General features: G+C 58.4%; 1 protein-coding gene across 1 annotated transcript; it reads right to left on the bottom strand.

Annotated features, from left to right (window-relative positions):
* Positions 1-1688: 1688 nt before the first annotated feature.
* On the bottom strand, positions 1689-25104 carry NPEPL1 (aminopeptidase like 1). Its single transcript, XM_036094424.2, has 12 exons — positions 24886-25104; positions 24221-24406; positions 23611-23781; positions 19697-19786; positions 19158-19239; positions 17328-17470; positions 11348-11425; positions 5041-5141; positions 4028-4151; positions 3575-3751; positions 2953-3063; positions 1689-2440 (listed from the first exon to the last, which is right to left on the bottom strand). The coding sequence occupies exons 1-12, from the start codon at positions 25033-25035 to the stop codon at positions 2282-2284; spliced, it is 1572 nt and encodes a 523-aa protein (XP_035950317.1). The 5' UTR covers positions 25036-25104; the 3' UTR covers positions 1689-2281.
* Positions 25105-25805: the final 701 nt, after the last annotated feature.

The raw sequence follows: 25805 nt of genomic DNA, 5'->3' as shown, positions 1-25805 counted from the left end.
CTGTGAGGGCCAGTGTTTGCTCCTCTGTCCCCCCCAGCGGAGTGGGGCTGCTCCCGGGACGGGGCTCCAGGACTGGCAGGCTCTCTGTGCAGGCAGGGGTCATGCAGGTGAGTTCATCCGCGAGCACCTCCTCGGCATGCAGGTCCGACCAGCCGCCCGGTGTGGACTCTGCTGGGACTTTGCACCCACACCTTCGGGCCCACGAGCTGGGCGAGCTGCAAGCTACGACGGCCCATCTTCGACAGGCTCGTCTTCTTGGGCTGCTCGCCGGAAACCATGATCGAGTGGACCCACCAGTGCCCACCTGCCCCCCACCACTGGCCGCCCCCTGACCCTGTTGCTGGGGCTCTGGTGCGGCCCGGGGAAGCAGCCAACCCGTCCTAAAGCCCTTTGGCCCTTGGGAAAGCAAGGCCTTTGGCGCCCCCCACCCCACCCCCCACGGTCCCCGACGCCGGGCACGCAGGCCAGGCCCCGAGCCTACAGCTGGTCCCCAGCTGGGTCCCTGGCCCTGAGGCTGCCTTTGTGCCTGCACAAGGGAGACTCAGTTCATCCCCTGCTCCTTGACCCTGCATCCTGCAGCCCCCTGGTGGGGGGGAGCAGACAGTGCCCGGAAAGGGAGCTAGACCACCTCAGTGACCTCTGCCTCCTCCAGGGCATCTCGGGGAAGCTGGAGAGGGCTGCCTATTGCAAGGCCATTAAGCAGGCTAATGAACCGTGAAGGCTCCTGGCCCCTCCGGCCCCCCACGGTGCCTCCCCTCAGCTCACAGAGCCCGCTGCCCACCTACCACCTTGTGACTGCTATTATTGTCACTTAGCGTGTCGGGCCATGGTTTTCCCAGACAGGGCTGGGGCCTCAGAGCTGCTCCTCGCCTTTTCCGGGCCCAGCTAGCACCGTGCACAGCACGCACTTAATAAATATTTGCTTGGGATCGGGCCCAGAAAGTCACCTTGCTTTCCAGAGCTGGGGAAGGGACTTGGGAGTCTGGGGACCCTTGAGCAGGGCTGAGGCGGCCAGTGGGCCTGGGCACAGCCCGGTGACCTGTGTCCTGCAGCTGCGTTCTCCCCCTCTCTCCCCAGCAGAGGACGTGTGGGTGGCTTCCTCCACGCCAGCTGGTGCCCGCATCCCCAACAGCTTCCTCTGGGCCCAGGCAGCCCACTGGGATGGAGCCTAAGACGGGACAAAGGCCCTGCCTGCTCTCTCACCTGAGCTCCCAGGCGCCCTGCTCACCTGCCACACTTGGGCCCGGGGAGGGTGAGTCTGCTGAATCCGTGTCCTTCAGCACCAAGGCTGTGCCCCGGGGGCCTTTTGTGCTGAGGAGACACCTGACTCCATGGGGCACTCGCCTCGTGATGTGCTCAGGGGGGAGGCCGGCCTTCCCTGCAGACAGCAGGAGCGTGGGGGGCCCCCAAAAAGCCCCGGGGGCCTCCGGTTGGAGTCTGCACTGTGACACCTCAGAAAACCAAGCCAGCCTGGGCCCGGCAGCCACGGCCCGGAGTCCCCGGGCCCCCCTCCCGTCCCTTCCCAGGCCCCAGCGCTCTCGGCGGCAGCAAAAGCGAGGTTGCCAAGCCGCCTCTCGATGCAGGGTGCTGGTTTTCAAGGTGGGAGTGCTGGAGCCTCGGAGCCACGGGCAGGCCTCAGGGTGGGTTTCTCAACCAGGGTGGGAGACAAAGAGACGGAGGCAAAGGTGTACTGTGATACAGCCATATTTACTTCAACCTCCAGGGAATCCTAAGGGCCCAGAGACTCCCCTTGGGCCATAAGATTGGGTCCCTGAAACAAGTCACGTCCACCCTTTCACGGTGGGGGGGGGGGGCTGCCACTGCCCTGGCGGGAGCAGGGGCCTGAGCTCTCTATCATGTGGGTGCCATGTGTGGGGCCTGGGGCCAAAGATAAGGCCATGGGCACCCACTGTGGGCACTGAGCAGGGGCAGGAGGCCCAAAGGCCACCTGGCCAAGGCGTCAGGGCCACCCATGCATCCTGGAGCCTCAAGGTCGTGCGGAGGCCCCAGGAGGGAGCAGAGTCTTCGGAAACCAGCAGGGAGGCTGGAAGGTCACTGGAACAGCAGCGAGCCCCAGGGCTTCCCCCCTGCCCTGGGCCATCCTCCAGACCCTAAGCTGTCTTCTAAGACAGAAGAAGGAGCTGTTTCTATCACCATGACAACTAAAAATAAAAACAAACCAAAGCCTATCTTAAGGTATAATCTTCTGATTGCTTAAAATTAATCAGTGCAAAGTGAGGTAAAGAGCCTTGTGTCACGGGGGGCCGGGGAGTGGCAGGCCTCACACGAGCCTGCGCCTCTTGGAGTCCCTCTCCATATCCCCCTCCTGGGCATCCACGTCGCAGCCAAGTGGGGACACCAGGTTCAGCAGAGGGTCCTCGGAGGCCCGGCCGAAGAGCGCCAGCAGGAGGGCCACACCAAAGCCCGTGGCGCGCTCACCCTGTGGGCGAAGAGCAGGCTGGGAACCCTCTGCCAGGCGGAGCCAGACCCCCTCAGCAAGCCCATCTCTGCGGGAAGGGGCTCCCGGTCCACCCCCCACTTGCCCTATGGCCCCCCTTCCTGCTATCCTGTCACACTCAGGACTGACTGGGGGGCAGGGTGGTGGAACGGTTCTGTGCGCTCTGGTCCCAAGCCCCAGGTCTTCATGGGTGGGAAATGGGGAGCTGAGGGCTCTGGGCCTCCAGCTGAGGACAGGCTGGCTGGAGAAGGGCCGGACACAGCAGGCACTCTGCCCGGGGCCGGGGAGACCAGAGGCTGGGGGCACAACTGGCCGGAGGTCAGGCCACAGGCAGTGCGACCCCCATCCCATAAGGCTTCGGATGAGCTCAGCCTGGAGCCAGAGAGGGGCTGTGGATGCATGCGAGGCGGGAGCAGCCCGGCCAGTGTGCGGGGTGTGCAGGGGGGTCGGGGGCAGGGGGGAGAGGAGAGCGCCACGGGGGAGCCTGGACTCACGGCGTGCACCGGGGCGGCGATGTCCAGGTGGACCCAGACCCCAGGCCAGTCAAAGCCGATGTGTGAGGCGATGAAAAGGCCGGCACAGGAACTGGGGCTGTTGTCCCGGTCCTGGGGGGACAGCAGGGCACACGGTGACCTTTCCGTTCCCAGCAGTGGGGGCGTGGGGAAGGGCCTCCACCTAAGGGCATTTGGGGCTGCTTCCCCTGGACTTGAGTGGGCACCCCCGTGCCCTCTCGACCACACCAGCCTCAGCTACCGCCTCCCCTGGTGGCTACAAGAAGGGTCCGACCATGTCGGGAGACTGTGGAGAGGGGCCCCGAGGACCTTGCATGTGGGTTAAGGGGTCTGCCTTCTCCCCGGGGCGATGGTGGGGCTGGAGAAGGAGCGGACGCCGGAGCAGGGAGGGGACCCCCGGTGCCCGACCTGGTGGATGCGCTGGCGGGGAGACCAGTGAGAGACACGTCCCCGCTCTGGACGCTTCCAGCCTGAGCGTGGATCTGGGGCCCCGCTGCGGGGGGACCCTCATCCACACCGCTGCCATGTCTTGGGGTCCCCCGGGCTCCCCGAGGGCAGGGCTCCGCCTGCCCCTCCGCCCTGCGCGGGCACCACTGATACCTACCGCCACGGAGTTCTTCATGTCGGCCACGGCCGAGGTGAACTCGCTGAAGTGCAGCTCGGGGCAGTAGACCAGGGGGTGCACCAGGTCCCCGCACCTCCTCCCGGCCTTCACGCAGGCCGCCTCCCACTCCGCGCTGTTGGTGAGCACGGCGGCGTGGTACTTGCCCGTGGCAATGCCCTGGGAGGGTGGCCGGCCGGAGGGAGGGCCGGAGCCGCAGGCGGAAGATGGAGCAGCGGGGAGGGGCAGCGAGAAGCGAGGGAGGGAAGGAACGAGAGCGTGAGCGCGCCACCAGGGAGGACGCTTCCTAAGCTGTCCGGGCGCTGGGACCCAGCCCACGGGTTCTGCCACCTGCACTACGCTGGACACCAGGGACGAGCTCCCTGCTCCTCGGCCAGGCCGTGACGATTAGGGGACCGCACCAGCACCCCCCACCCCAGAGTCAAGGTGGCCCACCTGAGCTCCGGTCAGTGTGGCCACGTCCAGGATGATGTCGGCACCCAGGTCCTTGCAGGCGTAGGACACACCATCCGCCAGCACCAGCCTGCCCTCCGCGTCAGTGTTGTTGATTTCCACAGTCCTGGGGCGCAGCAGAGACCCCGGCTCAGGGATCGTGCTCCCTGGGGCACTGCGAGCGAGTCCCTTTGGAACTGGGGAGACTCCATTTAGAGCCCTCTTCCCTCTAGCTACCGTCTCGGGGGGCCCCTCCCATCCCCTGCAGCAGTGCAGGGCCAGGGGCCAGAGCAAAGGGCAGCAGGTCAATCCCACCCCACTGCCCTCCTGCTGGGAGCCAGGGAAAGCCGCCCAGCCCCTGTGCCTCGGTTTCTTCATCTGTAAGATGGGAGAACAGGGTTGTGTGGGCAGCGTAAACTGCGCTGGGCCAGCCCTTGGCCCCCAATGCCAGGCACTGGGTAAATGCAAAAAGGGAAGCACCTCTGGGGGTCTCCCTGGGGACAGGCACCCTTGTATGGGGAGCTGAGTGGACTCTCCTATTGTGAATCTGGGCCATCTGCTCCTCCAGCTGCTGCCCACTGACTTCTAGGCATGTCCTTATGCTGAGAAGAAACAGTCCAAGGGCTGACCTCAAGGGGGAAATGCAGGGAGGGCCCCCAAGTAGGGAATCGGTGGGGCGGGGGGCGGGCAGGGCTTCAGATGCACAAAGAACTTTAAGCCTAAAGGTTGGGAAGGGCTCATCCCATTAAGGCAGGGTGGATCCTATGCCAGGCACCTTGAGGGAGCCCAACAGCTTGTCCAGTGATGCGGCCGACACCCCCTGGGCCCCTGGGAGCAAGTAGCCCACTGCCCAGGGGCCCCTGTGACAGGGCATCCTCCCCACAGGATGTGCCTCTGGCTGGAGTGAGCCGGGTGAAATCAGCCCCCCGGCTGACCAGCCTGGCCCTGGGAAGGAGAGGGGCCCCTAAGAGTTCTAGCCCAGAAGGCAGCCAATGAGTGAGGGGAGCCAGCCTTACTTTCCTGAGTACAGCAGGTGGATATCGTCTGGCCTCGTAGCGTTGGGACCCACAGAGTTTTCGGCCAAGCAGAACACAGCGTGGAGGTTGTCTTTGAAACCCTGGAGGGAACATGGGCAGAGGCTCCTGTTACAGGTGGCCGTGCACGGAGGAGGGAGGACAGGCCAGAGTCTCCCACCCCCGTGGGCAAACAGACAGAGCCCTAGGGAGCAGAGAGCAGACTCCCCAGCAGTTCTGGCAGCACCCCATCTGGGGAGTCTTGCCTCCTCCATCAGAGCCCAACAATGCAGAAATGAGCCCGGGAGTGGGGCTGGGCTCCCGGCTTTAATCCTGGCTCAACCACTTACCCGGGGCACGAGCCAGGCTGCCAGCTCAGCCCCTGCCTCCTGTCCACAAAACGTGGTCAGCGATCAATATCTCCCACTGCACAAACCCTCTGAGCTCAGCACAGCTGCACAAAGCAAGTCACACACACACAGGTGCACGGGGGTTGGGGAGAACTTGCCTCACAGAAATTTAGGTGTGAAGTTAGTTTTCTGATGCCCAAACACGACGTTGGTACATTGAGAAATGTGCATGAAACAGGCGGAGGCGGTTTCCACCCCACACGGGTCCTCAGCCTGCCCAAGAAAACCCCAAGGCGGCCTTGCCCAGGTGGCAGTGGTGGGGGGAGTGGCGGTCCCACACCCCATCCCTGCGGGACCCGAGCCCTTAACCAGGACGCGTCTCCTCTGGGTACGGGGCACGCCAGGCCCCCTCCCGCCACCTCCAGGCTCTCACACGCAGCTGTCAGGTGCAGCCTTATCTCTGCAACAGGTGAGTCTTCCACCACAGGTGCAGAGCCCCCAGTGAAGGTAAACACGGGCTCACAGCATGGGCTGGGCCGTGGCCCCGGGCTGGGACGGCTTTGAGCCTGAGCCCGACACCCAGCGCCCGGGAAAGCCCCCCTCGCTTCCCAGGGAACATGACACCGGGCAGCCCATCAGCTTGAAGACCCCTCCAAGAGTGGCTGGGATTAAATGAATTGTGACAACATGTGGCCTTGAAACAACAGGGTGGCCCCAGGGGCTCTGAAGCTAGAGAGGCAGGTGGACCTTGCCAGGGAAGGCGGGGAGCCCTGACGTCTTCCCAGAGAGAGCCATGTCGGGTCTGGGCCCGGAGGCGAGAGGAGTTTGCGGAGCACGCGCAAGCATTATGTTGTGGCAGGACAGCGGGGCGGTGAGGAGAGACCACGGTCCCTGACCCTGTCAGATGCCCACCCCCCGATTTTGGATTCAGAAGGTCTGGGGTGCTGCTGATTCTGGTGTGGGGTCCCCCTTGGGAAGGCCGGCTTAGAGGGTGCTGCGAGCCTTGGGCAGGTGGTTCTGAGCTCATGTGGCAGGTATTGGGGTGCAGGGGTGAGACACACAGGTCTTGGGATCCCCAGGGGGACTGAAAAGCAGCTGCAGGCGGCCGAGGTTTTAGGTATGTGAGGCTTGGAGGGTCACGGCCGCCCCAGCACCAGGTGCTCCCTGCTCCCAGCAAGCCCAACATCGCATCGCACATCCTCTCCTTTTAAAAACTGTTAGAACGTCTAATTTTGAAAAAATTTCAAACTTAAAGTTTGGCAAAAATGGTACAAACAATCCTTGGATATCCCTGACTGTGACCCCCACGCCCTCCAGTGGCAACACCTGGCATGCCCCGTGCACTGGTCTGCACTGGGGAGTCATCACTGACTTGGGGATCGGATCTAGTCCGGGCACACGGACTTGGCCGTCCCCTCAGTTTCCTCAATCTGGGACTCCTGAGATCCGCCCTCCGTCTTTGGTGACCTCACGCCTCGCTGTCTCCTGGGGCCTGCACTCCCCACCTGTGCTCGGCCGGACGCCCAGAGACCCGCCATGTTCTTCCTGGGACTTTGTCTCAGAGGTGTGATGCCGCGAGGACACAGTGACCCCACTGGGCAGAGTTCCTCTAAGTCACTCCTGGCCACGCCAGCCATCCTACTCCTACGACATTTCTGCACTTGGGTTCCAGCAGCTCTTGCTCGCTTCTAGAGTGCTGTCTGCCCTGCAGTGACGTGCTGTGTCCATCCCTCCTCTGCAGTGGGCATGGGGAGGTTCTCGGGAGAAACAGTGCTCCTCTCCTCTACTACTTATTCATTCAACGCTTGGTTCCTACTTATGGATGTGCAGATTCTTAGTTTACTCTGTGGGTTCTAAGCATCCCCACCATTATTTATTGTGTGGCTCACATCAAGGCCTACAAAAATTGCAGTTACACTCTAGAGAAAGGACCCAAATAAATAAAATCATGAATGAAAGAGGAGAGATCACAACCAACACCAAAGACATACAATTATAACAACATATTATGGGCAACTATGTGCCAACAAATTAGGCAATCTGGAAGAAATGGATGCATTCCTAGAGACATATAAACTACCAAAACTGAACCAGGAAGAAATAGAAAACCTGAACAGACCCATAACCAGCAAGGAAATTGAAGCAGTCATCAAAAATCTCCCAACAAACAAGAGCCAGGGCCAGACGGCTTCCCAGGGGAATTCTACCAAACATTTAAAGAAGAATTAATATCTATTCTTCTGAAGCGGTTTCAAAGAACAGAAATGGAAGGAAAACTTCCAAACTCTTTCTATGAGGCCAGTATTACCTTGATCCCAAAACCAGATAAAAACCCCACCAAAAAGGAGAATTACAGACCAATATCCCTGATGAACATGGATGCCAAAATTCTCACCAAATACTAGCCAATAGGATCCAACAGCACATTAAAAGGATTATTCACCACCACCAAGTGGGATTTATCCCTGGGCTGCAAGGTTGGTTCAACATCCGCAAATCAATCAATGTGATACACCACAATAATAAAAGAAAGAACAAGAACCATATGATCCTCTCAATAGATGCAGAAAAAGCATTTGACAAAGTACAGCATCCTTTCTTGATTAAAACTCTTCACAGTGTACAGATAGAGGGAATATGCCTCAAAAGCCATATATGAAAAGCCCATAGCAAATATCATTCTCAACAGGGGAAAAACTGAGAGCTTTTCCCCTAAGGTCAGGAACATGGCAGGGATGCCCACTCTCACCACTGCTATTCAACATAGTACTAGAAGTCCTAGCCACAGCAATCAGACAACAAAAAGAAATAAAAGGCATCCAAACTGGCAAAGAAGAAGTCAAACTCTCACTCTTGGCAGATGACATAATACTCCATGTGGAAAACCCAAAAGATTCCACCATAAAATTGCTAGAAGTCATACAGGAATTCAGCAAAGTGGCAGGAGATAAAATCAATGCACAGAAATCAGTTGCATTTCTATACACTAACAATGAGACAGAAGAAAGAGAAATTAAGGAGTCGATCCCATTTACAACTGCACCCCAAACCATAAGATACCTAGGAATAAACCTAACCAAAGAGGTAAAGGATCTATACTCTGAAAACTATTGAACACTCATGAAAGAAATTGAGGAAGACACAAAGAAACGGAAAAATATTCCATGCTCATGGATTGGAAGAACAAATATTGTTAAAATACCTATGCTACCCACAGCAGTCTACACATTCAATACAATCCCTATCAAAATACCATCAACTTTTTTCACAGAGCTGGAACAAATAATCCTAAAATTTGCATGGAACCAGAAAAGACCCCGAATAGCCAAAGGAATGTTGAAAAAGAAAAGCAAAGCTGGTGGCATCACAATTCCGGACTTTTAGCTCTATTACAAAGCTGTAATCATCAAGACAGTATGGTCCTGGCCCAAAAACAGACACATAGATCAATGGAACAGAATAGAGGCCCAGAAATGGACCCTCAACTCTATGGTCAACTAATCTTCAACAAAGCAGGAAAGAATGTCCAATGGAAAAAAGGCAGTCTCTTCAACAAATGGTGTTGGGAAAATTGGACAGCCACATGCAGAAGAATGAAACTGGACCATTCTCTTACACCACACACAAAAATAGACTCAAAATGGATGAAAGATCTAAATGTGAGACAGGAGTCCATCAAAATCCTAGAGGAGAACACAGGCAGCAACTTCTTCGACCTCAGCTGCAGCAACTTCTTGCTAGACATGTCTCCAAAGGCAAGGGAAGCAAGGGCAAAAATGAACTATTGGGACTTCATCAAGATAAAAAGCTTTTGCCCAGCAAAGGAAACAGTCGACAAAACCAAAAGACAACGGACAGAATGGAAGAAGATATCTGCAAATGTTTTATCAGATAAAGGGCTAGTATCCAAAATCTATAAAGAACTTATCAAGCTCAACACCCAAAGAACAAAGAATCCAATCAAGAAATGGGCAGAAGACATGAACAGACATTTCTGTAGAGAAGATATATAAATGGCCAACAGACCCATGAAAAAGTGCTCAACATCACTCGGCATCAGGGAAATACAAATCAAAACCACAATGAGATACCACCTCATACCAGTCAGAATGGCTAAAATTAACAAGTCAGGAAAGGACAGATGTTGGCGGGGATGCAGAGAAAGGGGAACCCTCCTACACTGTTGGTGGGAATGCAAGCTGGTGCAGCCACTCTGGAAAACAGTATGGAGGTTCCTCAAAAAGTTGAAAATAGAGCTACCATACGATCCAGCAATTGCAGTACTGGTATTTACGCCAAAGATACAAGTGTAGTGATCCGAAGGGGCACCTGCACCCCAATGTTCACAGCAGCAATGTCCACAATAGCCAAACTATGGAAAGAGCCCAGATGTCCATCGACAGATGAATGGATAAAGAAGATGTGGTGTAGGGGTGCCTGGGTGACTCAGTCGTTAAGTGTCTGCCTTCGGCTCAGGTCATGATCCCAGGGTTCTGGGATCGAGCCCCGCATTGGGCTCCCTGCTCCACGGGGGGCCTGCTTCTCCCTCTCCCACTCCCCCTGCTTGTGTCCCCTCTCTCGCTGTGTCTCTCTCTGTCAAATAGATAAATAAAATATTTAAAAATAAAAAGATATGGTGTATACACACACACACACACACACACACACACACATATACCCAATGGAATATTACTCAGCCATCAAAAAATGAAATCTTGCCATTTGTAACAACGTGGATGGAACTTAGAGGATATTATGCTAAGCGAAATAAGTCAATCAGAGAAAGACAATTATCATAGGATCTCACTGTTATGTGGAATTTAAGAAAAGAGAGGATCATAGGGGAATGGAGGGAAAAATAAAATAAGATGAAGTCAGAGAGGGAGACAAATCATAAGAAACTCTTAACTCTAGGAAACAAACTGAGAGTTGCTGGAGGGGAGGGGTGGGGGGGATGGGGTAACTGGGTGATGGGCATTACGGAGGGCACATGATGTAACAGGCACTGGGTGTGATATAAGACTGACACATCACTGAACTCTATCTCTGAAACCAATAATACATTATATGTTAATTAATTGAAATTAAAAAAAAAAGGAGTGCAGCCTCTAGGCCGTGGCCCTTAGTGGGGGATAGGGGGCCCTCAGCACCCCGCTGCAGCACCCTTGGAGGTGGAGGGGGGCGGGGGTCCGGACAGTCCTCTCCCCGGACAGGTGAGGATGCGGAGAAAGGAGAACGCTCCTACACTGTTGGTGGGAAGGCAAGCTGGTGCAGCCTGTATGGAGGTTCCTCAGAAAGTTGAAAATAGAGCTGCCCTATGACCCAGCAACTGCACCCCCAGGAGAGGTGACACCCTCTGGAGAGGTGACACTCAGGAGAGGTGACACTCAGGAGAGGTGACACCCCCAGGAGAGGTGACACCCCCAGGAGAGGTGACACTCAGGAGAGGTGACACCCCCAGGAGAGGTGACACCCTCTGGAGAGGTGACACTCAGTAGAGGTGACACCCTCAGGAGAGGTGACACTCAGGAGAGGTGACACCCCCAGGAGAGGTGACACCCCCAGGAGAGGTGACACTCAGGAGAAGTGACACTCAGGAGAGGTGACACCCCCAGGAGAGGTGACACCCTCTGGAGAGGTGACACTCAGGAGAGGTGACACCCCCAGGAGAGGTGACACCCCCAGGAGAGCTGACACCCCCAGGAGAGGTGACACTCAGGAGAGGTGACACCCCAGGAGAGGTGACACCCCCAGGAGACACACTCAGGTGGAGCAGCCCCGGCGGAAGGCAGGGAGCTCTGGGAGCCCAGGGGTGTCCAGTATGGCAGTGCAGAGGAGGGAGAGAGACACGGAGCTGTGGGGACTCAGGAGCACCGTGTGGGACCTGGGGGAGAGGGAGGGGCAGCTCACACCGGGGAGCCCTCCATCCTGAGGACTGCAGAGGGCGGGGCCACACTCACCTGCTTGATGGCAGCTCTGAAGGCCCCCAGCACAGCCGCGGCACCCCCACAGTCCCTCTTCATCCCAGGCATGGTGGTCTGGAGGGGGCACAGAGGGGGCACGAAGTGAGCGTGAGTGGATGTCGGCCCCGCCGGCAACAGTGCCCCACCCCTGCCCGGCACGCAAGGGCCCCAGAACAGCTCCCCCAGACCTGCGCGACCCGCTGCCGGGTCCCCAGAGCACACACAGAACCCACGAAACTCTCACTGGTCGAGTGGCTGGTCTCCAGAAGCAATGGGACAGAACGGCGAAGGTGATGGGCGCTTTCCGCTGGAGCAGAGCTTTGGGGGCTCCTGATGCACCAGAGGTGGGAGGGGAAGGGGACCCCGGGAGCTGCCCAAAGCTGCCACGTGGGCTGTGGCCTTGCTCCTCCCCTCCGTGGTGTCAGCCTTCCCATTTTCCTGGTTCCCATTCCTCAGCCCTCAGCCGACAAGTACAATCAGACCCTCACCCTGAGACGGCCCCCAAAGGAACCCCCCGTCCCTGAGCTCTCCGGACACCTCAGCTGCTCACCCGCACCCACCTCTCCCAGGAGCCCGCTCCCTGAGGCCACCTGCTCTGCTGGGTCAGCAGTACAGTGGCAAGCAGCCCGGCTCCCGGGGGCCCTATGATTCCCGCTCAACGTGGGGGGCACACGGGAGCGGCGTCTCCTGGCTTCCGGAGCTCTCTGATCCCCACTTGCTGGCAGAGGGCTGTGCCCGCGTGTGATGCACGTGGTGCCCGGCCGGCGTGCACCCTGCAGAGGGCCCCGGGGTGGCTGCACCCTGCAGAGGGACGGGGCCTTGATCTGGTTCCCACGACGGCCCCCTCCCACACCCCCTGCTCCCTTTGCTAGCCCTCCCACTTCTACTCGTCTCCTGCAGGCCCGGTCCCAGGAAGAGCCCCAGAGCTTTACGTCAGGCCTGCCCCCCTTCACACTGCCCTCCTTCACACTGCCCTGAGGTCTGACCTCCCAGCCAGCACCCCTGCACCCCAGTCCCAGGGGGGCTTGCAGTGGCCACGCAGCAGGTTAAAACCAGGCACCACGTGCCTTCCCCCTCATACCGCGTCCTCCCCCAGGACCGTCCATCTTCCTCTGTGCACCAGCCTCCCTTGCTCCCGCCACCACCCAGACCACCTTTCTGCAGCAGACCACCCTGCCCAGGTCACCGCCTGGCCTCGGCGACACTTTCGGCCTCAGCTCTGCTCCTTGACGTCACTGTCTCGAACAATCGGCTCAGGTTCATGTGAACTCTTCCCCAATGTCACCGTCACGTCCCTGACCCCACCCCACCGCCCGCTCTGTCGGCGTCTAATGAGGGCCGTGAGTGGCGGAGGCTCCCTCCTGCCGCAGAGGGAGCTGTGATTTTCTACAAACGGGTTGAGAGTGGTTACACATTTTTACATTTTATAGGTTCCCAGCTCTAATTGACAAGTTCATACTTTAAATTAACAACAGGTCATCAGATGCAGGATTTGGGTTTGAAATGGACGGAGTGATTTTTTCGAACCCTTATCGGATTACACAAGCCTCGAGTTTTAATGGAAAGTATTTTTAGACATAAACCGAGCTGCTTTTACAATTAAATTGAGTGAAAATGACCCAGCTAGCACTATTGAAAATAAGCTGTCTCTTTGACCTAATCGGTGAGAAAGCACAGGATTGTTTAAATGGAAAAACGGGGCCTCAGATCCGGAATCAAACCACCAGCAAAACGGCCCATGCAGAATAGCTCAAGATGGTCACTGAAATTGTGTCTCCCTGTCACTGGGGTGGCTTCCCAACCGCAGACCGAACAAACGCCAAACTGCAAGTGTAACTCAATGGACTGTGTGAGCTTTGCAGATTCCCCACACGTTGCTCCTATTTTTCTGAAAGAGGCGATTTCCGAAACCCCCGTTTTGCGGGGTTGACACTCGTGCAATGCAGCAGAGCGGTGGCGCGTCCAGCCACGGCAGGGACGGTTCCCAGACTCGCCTCCGCCCTCCAGGAAAATAAAGCACAGCCAACTCCACTTGAGTCTCCTTGCTGAAGGGGTAGAATGATGGATTTTTCAAAAGCTCAACTGCTGAGTACAGCTGTTTGCAAGATTCCCTGTGATGGAACAGAAGGTGCACGCACCGAGCACCCCCACTGTCCCCAGGCCGGGCAGTCAGAGCAGAAGCCACGGACGGTCTCCCGGGGCTCAGCTCAGCTGGGCTCTGTGCTCCAGAACACCGTTTTAATTCAAAGAACAACTGACACATGACGGGTTATTCGGACTCAGGTGTCCAGCAGAAGCGAACCTCTCACGTCCAGGGGAACAGCTGACCATAGTTGGTGCCAGTGGGAAAATTTGAGCTTTCAAGCAAAAAAAAATCGCAATTTTGGAAAACCTGTATCTTCTGTCTCCGTGACGGCTTTCTAATGCTCAGCGATTTTTTTTTTTTTGAAGATTTTATTTATTTGACAGAGAGAGACACAGCGAGAGAGGGAACACAAGCAGGGGGAGTGGGAGAGGGAGAAGCAGGCTTCCCGCAGAGCAGGGAACCCGATGCAGGGCTCGGTCCCAGGACCCTGGGATCATGACCTGAGCCGAGGGCAGACGCTTAATGACTGAGCCACCCAGGCGCCCCATACTCAGCGATTTTTAAAATGAGACGGATGGTGGTACCAAGTGTGACTTTTAAAAACATCCTGTGTTGGGCCACAACTTGGAGGGTCTGTGTAACTCCGTGAACGATGTCTTCTGGATGACCCATGCATGATATTACAAAATCATGCTTTCACAGTTCAAGGTAGACCGTAGATATTAAGTAACAGGGTGCAAAGACTCACTGACATGGTTTCTGATCCCGCACCAATCCCTCACCTTTCCGAGACTCCCACTTGTCGAGTTTTGGTGTAATAGCAAAGAAGAATGTCCTTAGTTATTTGTAAAGGGCACTAAACTATTTCTCCCTTTTCCAACTACAAAGTAAGTGAGGCCCGATTTTCTTTTTATATTTCAACTCAGACAACGTATCACAAGAGACTCAATGCAGAAGCAGATACACGATCACAGCCCTCTTCTATCAAGGCAGATAGGAGAGAGATCAGCAAAATGTAAACCATGCCACTCTTCTCACTCATGTCTTTTCATTTTGGAAAATATAGTTATTTTCATAAGATTATATTATTTACATTAACATGCAATGGATTTATATTGTTATATTAAAAGAAATTACTAAGTATCTTTCCCAGTCTTTATTTCTAGTAGGGTAAATATCTACGTCTGTTAAATATCACTCTGATTAAAAAAAAAAAAATCCCCTTGGGATCAATACTTGTTAAGAAAGGAAGGGGTCCTGAGACTAAGACATTTGAGACCTGCATTCACACTGATCCTGATTTGCCTTTGAAGTCTTTGGAGATGGAGCGGTGACTCCTGCAGGATTGGGTCTGGTGCCCCCAGTAAAAGGACTAATTATCGGGAGCCCCTGCTTCTCACTCTGGCCCTCCAACAAGCCAACATCTACTCCCAGGAGGAAGGAGCTGGGAATTCTACCCGCTCCTACCCTACCCTACCTTGTCCTCCAGGACAAGAGCCAGCCAGCATGGCGGGTGAGAGAGAGGGCTGGCCAGTACCAGACGCAACCAGAGGGGCGCACTGGCTGTGGAGAGTCTGCAAACAGTAAGTAATCAACTCAAAGTCCGTCGTCCTGCTGTCATCAGTGGGAAAATGGTTCTCCCGAAAAATCTGTCGAAGTGAGTTCTAATCATACAGATAAAACGTTCAAACCCACCTATTCTAGCTACTTATCTTTTGCCAGGTACAGGGCTGGCTGGATAGACGGCAGCGTGCCTTCCGGCGGACAGCGAGGCGGGGCCGGCGTCTGTGACTCCTCACGGTCCTGCCTCCACAGTGGACTCGGAGCAAACCCACGGGTACAGGGAGCCTGGGCCTCCCGGCCTCCCTCAGTCTATGTGAGCCACTGGGCTTGTGTTTAACACGATTTTACTCCACGGACCTGTGAAGGCCGCTAGAATCAGTTTCAGAGAACTGCAGACACGGACAGTATCGCGATTTCTGGAGTTTCTTGGGAAATGGGGTTTGGGGCAGTCTCTGCCAAGTGATCCTTATGTGAAAGACTTTTCCTGGGTATCGGTGTACAGATTGTTTCGTGCGACAGAAACTCTTCCTAATTCAAATTAACAGTGTTTTGGGATCAACCATGAGTGCCGATGGACTGACCAATCTCGGTCCCTGGTAAGTGTAGAGATGTGTAAAATTTTGATAAAGTCATTGGCAAATCTACAGAAGCGAAGGCCTCCGAACAGACACTATAGTGCTAACACTCCTTTTACCACAACAGACCAATAGGGAGGCATTCTTTCTATCCAAAAAATCACATTAATGTAATTTAAAAGTATTGATCTATTGCTGTTTTATGTGTGCTGTAATATTTATATATTTATTTACTTACTTATTTAAAGATTCTATTTTTAAGTCATCTCTGCACCCCACATGGGGCTCGAACTCACGACCCCGAGATCAAGAGTCGCATGCTCCACCGACTGAGCTGGTCGGGCAGCCCTGTAATACTTATTTTCATTTTTTTACTGGCGTGATAATACGTATGGAATTCAATAAAGGTGAATTCACTGTTGGTGTTTGTTTCTTTTTTAAACCTTTATTCTCCGATCATTTCCTGATTAGGCCTGAAAATAATGTTTATGGGAGGAGGGATGTTTAAAAACAAAAAAAAAGGAACAGACCATCCACTCTAGGTCGCAAATGCACTAGACTGGCTAGCAGTGCAAATGGTAACGCATGATCTCCCCCCGAAACATTGACCAACACCAGGGCTCAGGTCAGAAAGCGCCGGAGCCGCGGCGAACCAGACCGTGCGGCTCCATCCACGGGGCAGTGCTTCTTGGCTCCGGCGGGATGCCTCCAGGTGGAGATGGAGGGCCCATACTGCCGGATCTCCTCAGTTTACAAAAGGTCAGATAGCCAGTGTTCTGCGAGAATTTTTCCTGTTTTTTAAATGTTGGTAACTAATTCAAATTATAGACCAGCCCTTGGGCCAACAGGACGTATCTGTGAGCCACACTGGCTGCCAGCTCTCGAGGTCTGCTCTCTCTTCTAGAGCCTTCTCTCTGGGAAGGTTGGCTCTCTTCTTCCTGGTCTCCTGGGGCACAGATTTCACACACCTGCTCCTTCCCAGGCCTTCCGAGTCCTGGCACCATAGAGCCCAGCCCAGGCTCGGTGCCCAGTGGTTGCTCAACCCAAGTGTGGGACATGAGCAGATGAAGATGTGTCCCTCCTCCTCCTCCTGGGGCCATCTCGGCTCCCAGCACGCAGCAGGCCCGAACGTGCTGGGCGTGGAGGAGGGCAGGCAGCTCAGTGGCCGAGAGATGCGACCACGACTGGCGCCCTTAAGTGTCCAGCCTCCTGAGACGACCCTACTTAAAGGCCACCCATAGGAGAGACTTCTGCCGCCAGGCCTCACAGGAACACCGGCGGGCGGCTTGCTCGTGGGGCCAAACCCCTCTGGCCTTCACCAGGGTGCCTGTTCTCCGAGTGGGCTCATGCAGATCGCACTAAGCATTCTATCCGTGGAAAGCTTGTTGGTCGTGGGGACCATGGGCACCACCCCACGCCCTTCTCTTCAGACAGAACCACCGAGTCCTTGAACCTTGCCTTCTTGGGCTCGTTTTCCAGCCTTTTAATCATTTCTGTGGCTTTTCTCTGGATCTTGTCCAGACTTTTTGTTTCCAGACCCCTGTCTGGAGTGTGGACATGAAACTGTCCCCCCCTCAGAAAAGGAATCAGCCCCGCCGACTCCTCCCGAACCTGGCTCCCCAGAGGCACGCCCCAATGCCAAGGTCCCAGAAGCCTTGCTCACTGTCTTCCTCCGGTGCCTCTGAGAGCTGATGAGGCCCCCGAGAGCCCCCCCACCCTGGGACCCGCCCAAGCACTGGCCCCAGCACCTCACCTTCCCTTTGATGCTCAGACCCCCGGTGTCATAGACGATCCCTTTGCCCACCCACGCAATGGTTTGCGTGGCTCCTTCTGGGGTGTGGCTGAGGACGGCCAGCGCTGGGGGGTGGACGGCAGCCTTGCCGACACCATAGATTCCTACAGAAAGCACAGGGAGAGCGTCAGCTGGGCTCAGGTTGAACTGCGCAGAGAACTCCCAGCAGCCCCCCAGAAACAACAGCTCTCCCCCGGAAATACCCACTGGCGTGTGAATATTTCTCCTGGAGAGTGTGCAGTCCAAGCCCGAGCTCCCTGCCCCCTGTCCTGCCCCCTGGCCAGCATGGGATGGGGGAAGGCAAATTAGTTCCAATGCTCTGGGACTGCAAACGAATTCCGTGCGAAGTATCATTAGGCAAGAAAACCCGCTGAGAAAAAAACAAAACAAAAGTGTATCATTCCCAGAAAGAAATGAACAGGGTTGCAGAATGAAATGATTTTTGGATAATGCTTCAAGGCCACTCCAGCCCACGCTCGTTCGCCCCTCCCTGAGCCCTCTGTGCACTCGGCGCCGCACCACCCTTTCCGAGCCTGCTCCCACCACTGCCTTGCCCTGGGGTGTACGTGCCCTGTCTCCTCAAGAAAGCCTCTTGTGGGCAGAGACCAGGCCTCAAGGCCCCCGGCAACTGAACTGAATGAGAGCCAATAATGGCTGCCTGACAAACTCCCATATATCCTGCAAAACCCGCCGTAAATGCCATCTCCTCTGTGAAGATTTCCCTGACCTTCACAGCCTCTGCCTCCACTTGTCGCTGGTTTATGTGTTGTGTGGTAGGCACCTCTAGGATAGCCCCCTCCGATCCCTGCCTCTGGGATCCCCTCTCTCTCAGTGTGGCTGGAACCTTGCGTCTCGCTTCTGGATACAGCAGAAATGATGAGATACCACTTCCAAGACTACGTTGCAAAAAAAGACCTTGCCTCCTTCTTGCTTGCTCACTCTTCCTCGCCCAGAAACCTTGCTCTGAGGGAAGCAGCTGCTACTCGTGAGCTGCTCAAGGAGAGGCCCGGATGACAAGGAACAGCCAGCAAGGCCCCAAGGCCTGGTGACAGCACCGTGAGTGAGCCTGGCTGGGACCACATCACCGGCCCCGGTTGAGACTTCAGATGACTGCTGACCTAATCAACATGCTGGTCTCCACGTGGCAGGGACCCTGGGCCCGGGATCCAGCCCAGCCATGCCTGATTCCCCGCCCATAGGACCATATGTTGCCTTCAGTTGCTTCCTTCTGGGGTAATTTGTTTGGCAGCCATAGATGAGGAGTGTGGTGACCCTCCCCCAGCCAGACTGAAAGTGCCTATACTTGTCACCATATCTCCAGTGCCTGGGGGCCAGGGAGGATGGGTCTGGTCATCAGGAAAGGCCCTCTGAGGAGGTAGATTCGACCCAGGATGTTCAGGGTCTGATGGCCCCTCTGTGAGAGTATCTTGGGGAAGGACTCCAGAGAAAGAGAGCCATAATGATGAGGCCCTGATGTGAACGTGGGCTTGTGTGCTCAAGGAGCAGAAAGGTCCTGCTGAGTTGGCCCAGGCAGCCAGGACAGCAGCCCTTGCGGACAGGGAGTGGGCTGGGGAAGGACTTGGACGCTGCAGCTTCCAGAGTCTGAATCAGCGCCTCCTTTCTCCCCCAGAGATGGTCCGCTTCCCAAGGTCTGGCCTTGGGGTTGGACAAAGGCTGGCTCCTTTCAAGGGAAGCTTGAGGCATCGCAGTGCGTGACCCACAGCCACCCTGCCACCCCCAGCACCCAGGACCAGCCTGACGCCACGGCCCGTAAGGCCCAACCCTACCCACCTCCAAAGCCTCTCGTCTTTAGCTCCTCATCTCGGATGATCGTTGGGGTGATCCCCAGATCTTTTCCAACTTTCTTAATCTCCTGGACACGTTCATGGAAAAAACAACACAAAGACACGTGAAGATGGCTTAAGTCAAGGCGAGGCCGAGGCTCAGGACCAGGGATGAACCGACGCCCGCGTGGCGGAAAGGAGCAGGCTCAGAAGCCAGGGCCTCAACTCTCTCGGCTTGGAGCACGATTAAATCCAGGACAGAAGATTCACCCTCTAAACTACAGTAGATCATGGCTGCGGTCCTGCAGAAAGGCCTTGAGGAGGAGGCTCTGTCCTCCCTCCCCCCTCCACTGAGGCCTGGGGGCCCCTCGCAGCTGGGTGGACAGCAAGACTCTGTCCGTGGCAGCCCCAGGCGTCCCCAGGTAGGGTGCCGAGGCTGTAGGCACTGTCCCCCTCCAGCCCTGGGTATCCCCTGACTTCCTTGGGGTCTATCAACGTCTCGCCCACCCTGGCCCCACCCTGGCATGACTCCCTGGGGCCACGAACCTCGAGGAAGGTGTCTGTGTTCATCTCGTTGCAGGGAGTGTCCACGATACGGGCAGCCAGCCGCACGCCTTCCGTGGCGTTTGCTAAGCACTGGGGAAAGAAACCAGAGGCTGTCACTGGGGACCTAGGACCAGCTAGGAAGGGCTGTCCCTCCCTGTCCGTTGCCCCAGGGACCAAAGGCATCAGTAGCACATGCCACCCGGGGGAGGTTTCGGGGCTGCTGACAGGGTGTCGAGGGGCAGGTCGGGGGAAACAAGACTCACAGTGCCGCTGCTGTCTTCCCGGTGCCTGTGACCCGCCCTGCTGTCCACAGAAAGTTCCACACGACTCTGCACCTCGCCTCCAGGTTACACGAGAATCCTTCAGCCTGGCACCCCCACCTGGTGTCAGTGGGGCCCACCTCCCCTTCCAGGCCTCATCTGCTGCTTACTCCCCTCATCCTGGCGGCAGGCGGTCCTGTGCCCGGCCCTGAACGCACGCTGGGCATTCCTGCCTCGGGCGCCTGGCAGTCCCATGTCCTCTCTTGGGGGAAGTGTTGTCCTTTGCTAGGGGCTGAATGTCTGCATCGCCCCTAAACTCATATGTTGAAGCCCTACCCCCGCAGTGGTCAGGTTTAGGTGAGGTCAGGAGGATGGGGCCCATGATGGGATTAGCGCCCTCACGGGAAGAGGGAGGGAGGGCACGGCCAGAAGGCCACCACCCGCAAACCAGGCAGGGAGTCCTCATCAGACCCTCCCTCATCTCAGACGGCCTCCAGAACCCTGAGAGGTGAAGCCACCCCGTCGGCGGTATTTTCTTATGGCCACTGGAGCCGACTGATACACCCTCCCTTCTCCTTTTGTCAAGATCCTGGCCATCCTTTGTGGCACTTCTTAAAGGCCGTGCCTTCCAGAAGCTTCTCTGGATCCTCCCAAAGGAGGAGAAGTTCTCTTTGTCCTGCACCCCAGCGCCCGCTGGTCCCCCTTGGGCGCTCCGGCCGTGAGGGTGGCGTTTTTCTCACGTGAGCCCCATGGGAGTGTGTCACAGACTCCCTGCCCTTGTGTTCCTGGCCATCCGATGCCGCACGGCTCTGGGTATGGAGTGCGGAGGGAAGAACGCACAGACCCGGCCTCAGGCGGCTCATATGTTGGCCCAGAGCCCAGAAGGGAGCAGGGACCTGACACCGTCCCCTGCGTGCTCAAACACAGGAGCCGCCCCAGGCCCCATGCTGGCCGCCCTCCCCGGCCCCACCCCTACTTTCTGCAAAGAACTTCTGTCCCACTTTTGCTTCAGCGCTGATTCTGGAAGGTCTTTGCCTTCTCGTTCATCTCTGCCTAGCTGCTGCCCACGGCGCCGCCTGCCCCACCCCCATGCCCACCCCCACCCCCGAGCTTCGGCCACGGGGCTGGCCGGCCGCCTCTTCCCTGTGTGCTGGGAAGAGGTGATACTGAAAGAGCAAAGCCGTGCAGGTGCAGTGGGGTGCAGAGAGCATCGAGTTTATCATCACCTGCCCAGCGCCCCGGCGCCAGGGAGGGCAGGCTCTGGGTCCACTGAGCCAACCCAGCCGCCTTCCAGGCCCTGCTGAATGGCTCGGAGAGCTTCTGCCTCCCGGAGGTAATTAAACCCCCAAGCCTCAAAGGCAGGGACACAGGACTTGACAGCTCAGATATGAGATGTGACCGTGTGGTCCCCTCCGCCTGACAGCGGGCTCTCCTCTGGGAGGCCGAGGGTCCCTGTCTGTGGGCGTCGCAGAGACCATTGCTCATCTCTGACGCAGCCTGTGGTCGCTGTCTGGGAAGTGCGTCAGCACCCTAAGACTCGTCTCTAAGAAGGCCGGGCGCTCGCCTAGCAGCCCTCCGTGGGCTCAGAGCCCCCGCTGCAGCCTGGCTGGGTGAGAGGGCACACAGCATCTGCGGGGGAGCCCGGGGGAGGCTCCCAGTGCCCCTCCGCCGCCACCGAGCCTCGTGACCCTGGGGAAGAACTTGTGCCTCATCGTGCCCCAGGATCGATCATTCATTCGTTCATTCATTCATTCCACCCGTGTTTCTATGAGCACCTACTGTGTGCCAGGCTCCACACTAGACTCGGGGAATTCAAAGATGTCCAAGGTACTCCAGCCCAGCAGAGAATCACACCTCACTCCATTAAACACAACAGGGGAGGAGGGTATGAGAGACCACAGGGACCGGGGGGGAAGAGGACTTGCGGGGGGCAGTGCTGAGGAGGTCTCCATAGTATGGAAAAGGCCACCCGGGGTGCCTGAGGTTTCTGTGCTCACGATCCAAGACAGACGGGAAAGAGAGCTGACAGACAGCGGCAGTGGTTAAGACCTGGCTCTGCCCCTTGCTGGTGTGGCCCCAGTAAGTCACCTAGCATCTCCGAGCCTCAGTCTGCTCAGCCCGACGGTGGAAAGGACAACGGTCCCACCTCCTAGGGCTGTTGAGAGGACTCAGTAGGCAGTCCACGTCTACACAAGCTACGAGCAGCCATGGGAAGGGGAAGTGGATGGAGGGCATCTGGAGGCAGCAAGACCAGTGAGGAGGCGGCCACAATGGCCCAGGAGAGCAATGGGGCGTGGGTGGGGGCTCCGCAAGACAGTGGCAGTGGGCAGAGGAGGATGCACTGGATGTGGGGGTCAAGGAGACCCACCAACCCAACCGTCCTCGTCACATGTTGGGCCCCTGCTGGGACCACAGACCAGGTCCCTGCCCTCCTGAAGCTCCCACCCCAGTGCAGGGCGCAGAAGCTAAGCAGAGATGTGTCATGTCAGGTGGGATGGCACTCAGCGGGCAGAGGGCCCGACTTCAAGCGAGGCCATGTCAGCCAGCCAGCTCCCCGTGGAAAGGGACGTGGGCAGACCCGGAGCAGGTAGGACCTGGAGAGGGAAGCTGAGGAGGACAGAAAGTCAGTCCACCATGGCCAGCGGGGAGGGAGGAGAAGGGCTTGGAGGATGTGGGGGGTCCAGGGTGCTGCTCAGGCCGGGAACTCAGAAGGAATGCCCTGCCGCTAGAGGGGAGGGGTGGTCGTCGGTGCCCGTCTGTGGGATGGAGCCCACAGGCGCTCGGAGAACCCAGATGAGAGGAAGTGAGATCGGAATGTGGGAATGCTCTGGAAAGGGGATGTAGAGGCAGCAGGCGGGAGGGGGCGTGGGAAGGAGGCATGGCTCTGGGTGGGGCAGACCCTTCAAGGTCGGGGGGATGACAAATGGGACGACCAATATTTAAGTCCAGCAGACAGGCTCCTTAAAAAATCAATGTCAGGATGCGGGGTGGAAACTCGATTTGGGTAGGCTGAGGGGGAAAGGGAGTTAAGAAAGGCAAAACAATTAGACCGTGTTTTTTCAACGTTTGGAAATCAATGGAAGGAAAAAAGGAGCTGTTGCAAGATGGTAGAGACAGAAGCATGTCCTCTCCTTCTAGAGCAAAGGATCCAGGCGGAGGAGGCAGTCGGTGAGGGGTGCTGGCCTGGGACAGCAGTGAGGGGTGGGGTAGGAAGGACAGCCTGGGTCTCAGTGGGGGTGGGGAGGGTGAGGTCACGGCCACGGGGTCTGGGACACTCGCCACGGGGATGGAACCTGCCAGTCGGCCCAGACCAGGACTCCTAACCTGGAGTCCCTCCCAGCCTTGCTGGCCTCAAAAGGATTATGATCCAAGGAAATAACATATGTAAAAGTGCGCCACAGAGGGAGGGGATTCTCAGGATTAAACAGGAGAGCGCCTGGTGCTGGGTAGGTGCTCAAGAAATACCGGTCGAGAGGCCTGAGTCCTGACCAGGAAGCCCCCACCCCCGAGGAAGGGGGCCAGCTGCCCGGGTTTGGAAAGGCCTCCGGGCCCCCCGGGGCTGTTGCTGCTGCATCCCACTGCCACCGTCCTCCCCTTCCAGCTGCCCCAGCGCGTGCGGGCCCAGGGACCCAGGGCGAACGCCCGGACACCCACTTGCAGAGTGGACACCTCCACTGGCCCGTTGTCTTGTCCCACCAGGAAAAACTCCACCGTCACCGTCTTCTTGTCTGCACGCCGGGCAGCCCCGGAGCGGTGGGTGAAGAGCGGGAAGGCCCGGGCCAGGGCGCAGGCAGAGGCGAAGGCGTCCGAGCGCTCGCAGACCACCTGCAGCACAGAGAGGCAGAGCCGTGAGCGGGGACAGACCCGCGGGAGCGAGCCCGGGGAGGAGCTACACTCGGGACAGAGGGGCCCAGCAGAGCCGCCATGCGGGGGCCTTCGGGGAGCCACCGTCCAGCCCTGGGAGAAAGAAAACATCAGCCACCAGATGCGGACTGCCTCCGAGGCGGGAAAGTGGGACGTGGAGGGGCGTGGGCTCAGGAAATCTGGGTCTGAGGCTCAGATCGACCACCGAAACTGATCTGGGGCAAATGGCCTAGCCTCTCGACCTCAGTTTCCCTGTCTGCAAGCAGGGGTGACGACGTCCTGGGCTGTGGCGGCACGTCCACGTCGGGGGTCCTGCGAGCCCGGGTGCCCTGCCCGCACCGGGGCGGAGCTACGGGGACACCCGCTCCCCACGAGTCCGAGGATGGCCGTGGGCACTCACCAGAATGCACCGATGGGTCCCGGGCGGCAGGCAGGTGCGCACCAGGCGGGTGACGAAGTGGGCGGCCGAGGGGCTGTTGTGCCGGCTCACCCGGGAGGGCAGGGCGGCCACGGTGGCATAGTTCAGGTACAGGGGGCAGCTGTCCGTGGGGTTGGGGTTGAGCGTGCTTAGAGCGGTCTGCCAGAGCTGGACGGGAGGGGGAGAGACAAGAGACAGACGCCAGCCATCAGACAGTCCGCATGCCGGCAGCCGGGCCCTGCGGGCGGCGCTTGCGAGGCTAAACCGGCGCTGCGGCGGCTTCCCGGGGCACCCACGGTCCCTAATTAAGATGTGTGGCCTCTCGCTGCAGCTCAGCGTGTGTGTGTCTGCTGGCACGGTTCCACCCTTGTGGGATTAAGCCGTGGGGATTTAAAAGGCCAGGCTGGGCCCGCCGGGCTTCAAACGCCGCGACCCCGCACCGCACCGGGGTGGGCCCCAGCCAGGTGCCACCGGGAGGGCTTCCGGGAGCGGGCGGCCGGCTCCCCCGGCAGGGCCGCGGGGCCCCTCGAAGGCAGCGCCTGGGGGCGGTTCCGGGGGGGGAAGCTCCCCCCCCGCGCCTCCCGGGCTGGCCTCGCGCCCCTGCGGGCGCCGGGCGGGGCCTCCGGGCGGCCGCGCGGCCCGCTCACCTCCTCGGTGACCCGGGGCTGCAGCTTCCCGCGGACGTGGCTCCAGGGCACGCGGTGCAGGTGGTGCAGCTGCCCCAGCAGCAGCAGCGGCCGGCTCTGCGGGTCCGCGTCCCCGGCGCTCGCCTGGAACTGCAGCCCCACGTTCGCCATCTTCCGCCGGCCCGCGCCCCCCGCCTGGCCGCCGCCCCGCTCCGCTCGGGCTCCGCTCCGGCCCGGCCTCGGCGCCGCCCCGGCCCTGCCCGGCCGCCCGGCCCCGCCTCCCCCCGCCGCTCCGGGCCGCTCGCGAGACGTGCAGGGCCCGCCCGGGGCGCGAGGGGGCGCCGGGCCGGCGGGGCGGAGCGGGCCGCCCTGACCCCGGGCGGGCCCCGGGCCCCCCGGGGCAGGCCTTTCCCCCCGCCCCCACCCGCAGGCCCGAGCCGGCAGGCCCCGAGCGGCAGCCCGGCCCAGGCCCCGGTAGGCCCCAAGCCCTGGGCAGGCCCCGATCCCCGGGGCAGGCCCCAAAGCCGGCAGGCCCCAATCCCTGGGCAGGCTCCAAAGCCCGGCAGGCCCCGGCCAGGCCCGGCAGGCTCCAAGCCCGGGCGGGCCCCAAGCCCCGCAGGTCCCGAAGTGGGTCCTGCCTCCAGAGTCAGGAAACAGCTCTCCGGGCAACCTTTCCTGGAAGGGGCCCTGGCCCCCAGCTCCCCCCAGACCCTGGTGGCCCTGACCTCCAGCAGGTCCTGAGCAGACCCAGGCCCAACCTGAAGTCCCCCACAGCGGCTCCCACCAGACCACAGTGTGCATGAGCCCCAAGCAGGCCCAGCTTCCTGCAGTGATCCTGGGTGACCCCTGCATGGGCAGGATGTGCCCTCACCACACCCCCAGACGCCTGTCAGGTTTGGATGGGCTTGGTGATGCCTGGATCCGTCCCAGCTCCTGACGAG

This window comes from Halichoerus grypus, chromosome 10 (genome assembly GCF_964656455.1).
Source record: "Halichoerus grypus chromosome 10, mHalGry1.hap1.1, whole genome shotgun sequence".
Lineage (NCBI taxonomy): Eukaryota > Metazoa > Chordata > Mammalia > Carnivora > Phocidae > Halichoerus > Halichoerus grypus.
This window is presented reverse-complemented; position numbering and strand designations above follow the sequence as displayed.

Bases quoted from the DNA above. Each gene is read 5' to 3' on its own strand.
- NPEPL1 (XM_036094424.2), bottom strand. From the start codon at position 25,035: ATGGCGAACGTGGGGCTGCAGTTCCAGGCGAGCGCCGGGGACGCGGAC. The intron at 24,407-24,885 runs GTGAGCGGGCCG...CCTCCCGTCCAG, and splicing joins AGCCCCGGGTCACCGAGGAG to CTCTGGCAGACCGCTCTAAG. The intron at 3,064-3,574 runs GTAGGTATCAGT...CTGTCCCCCCAG, and splicing joins ACATGAAGAACTCCGTGGCG to GACCGGGACAACAGCCCCAG.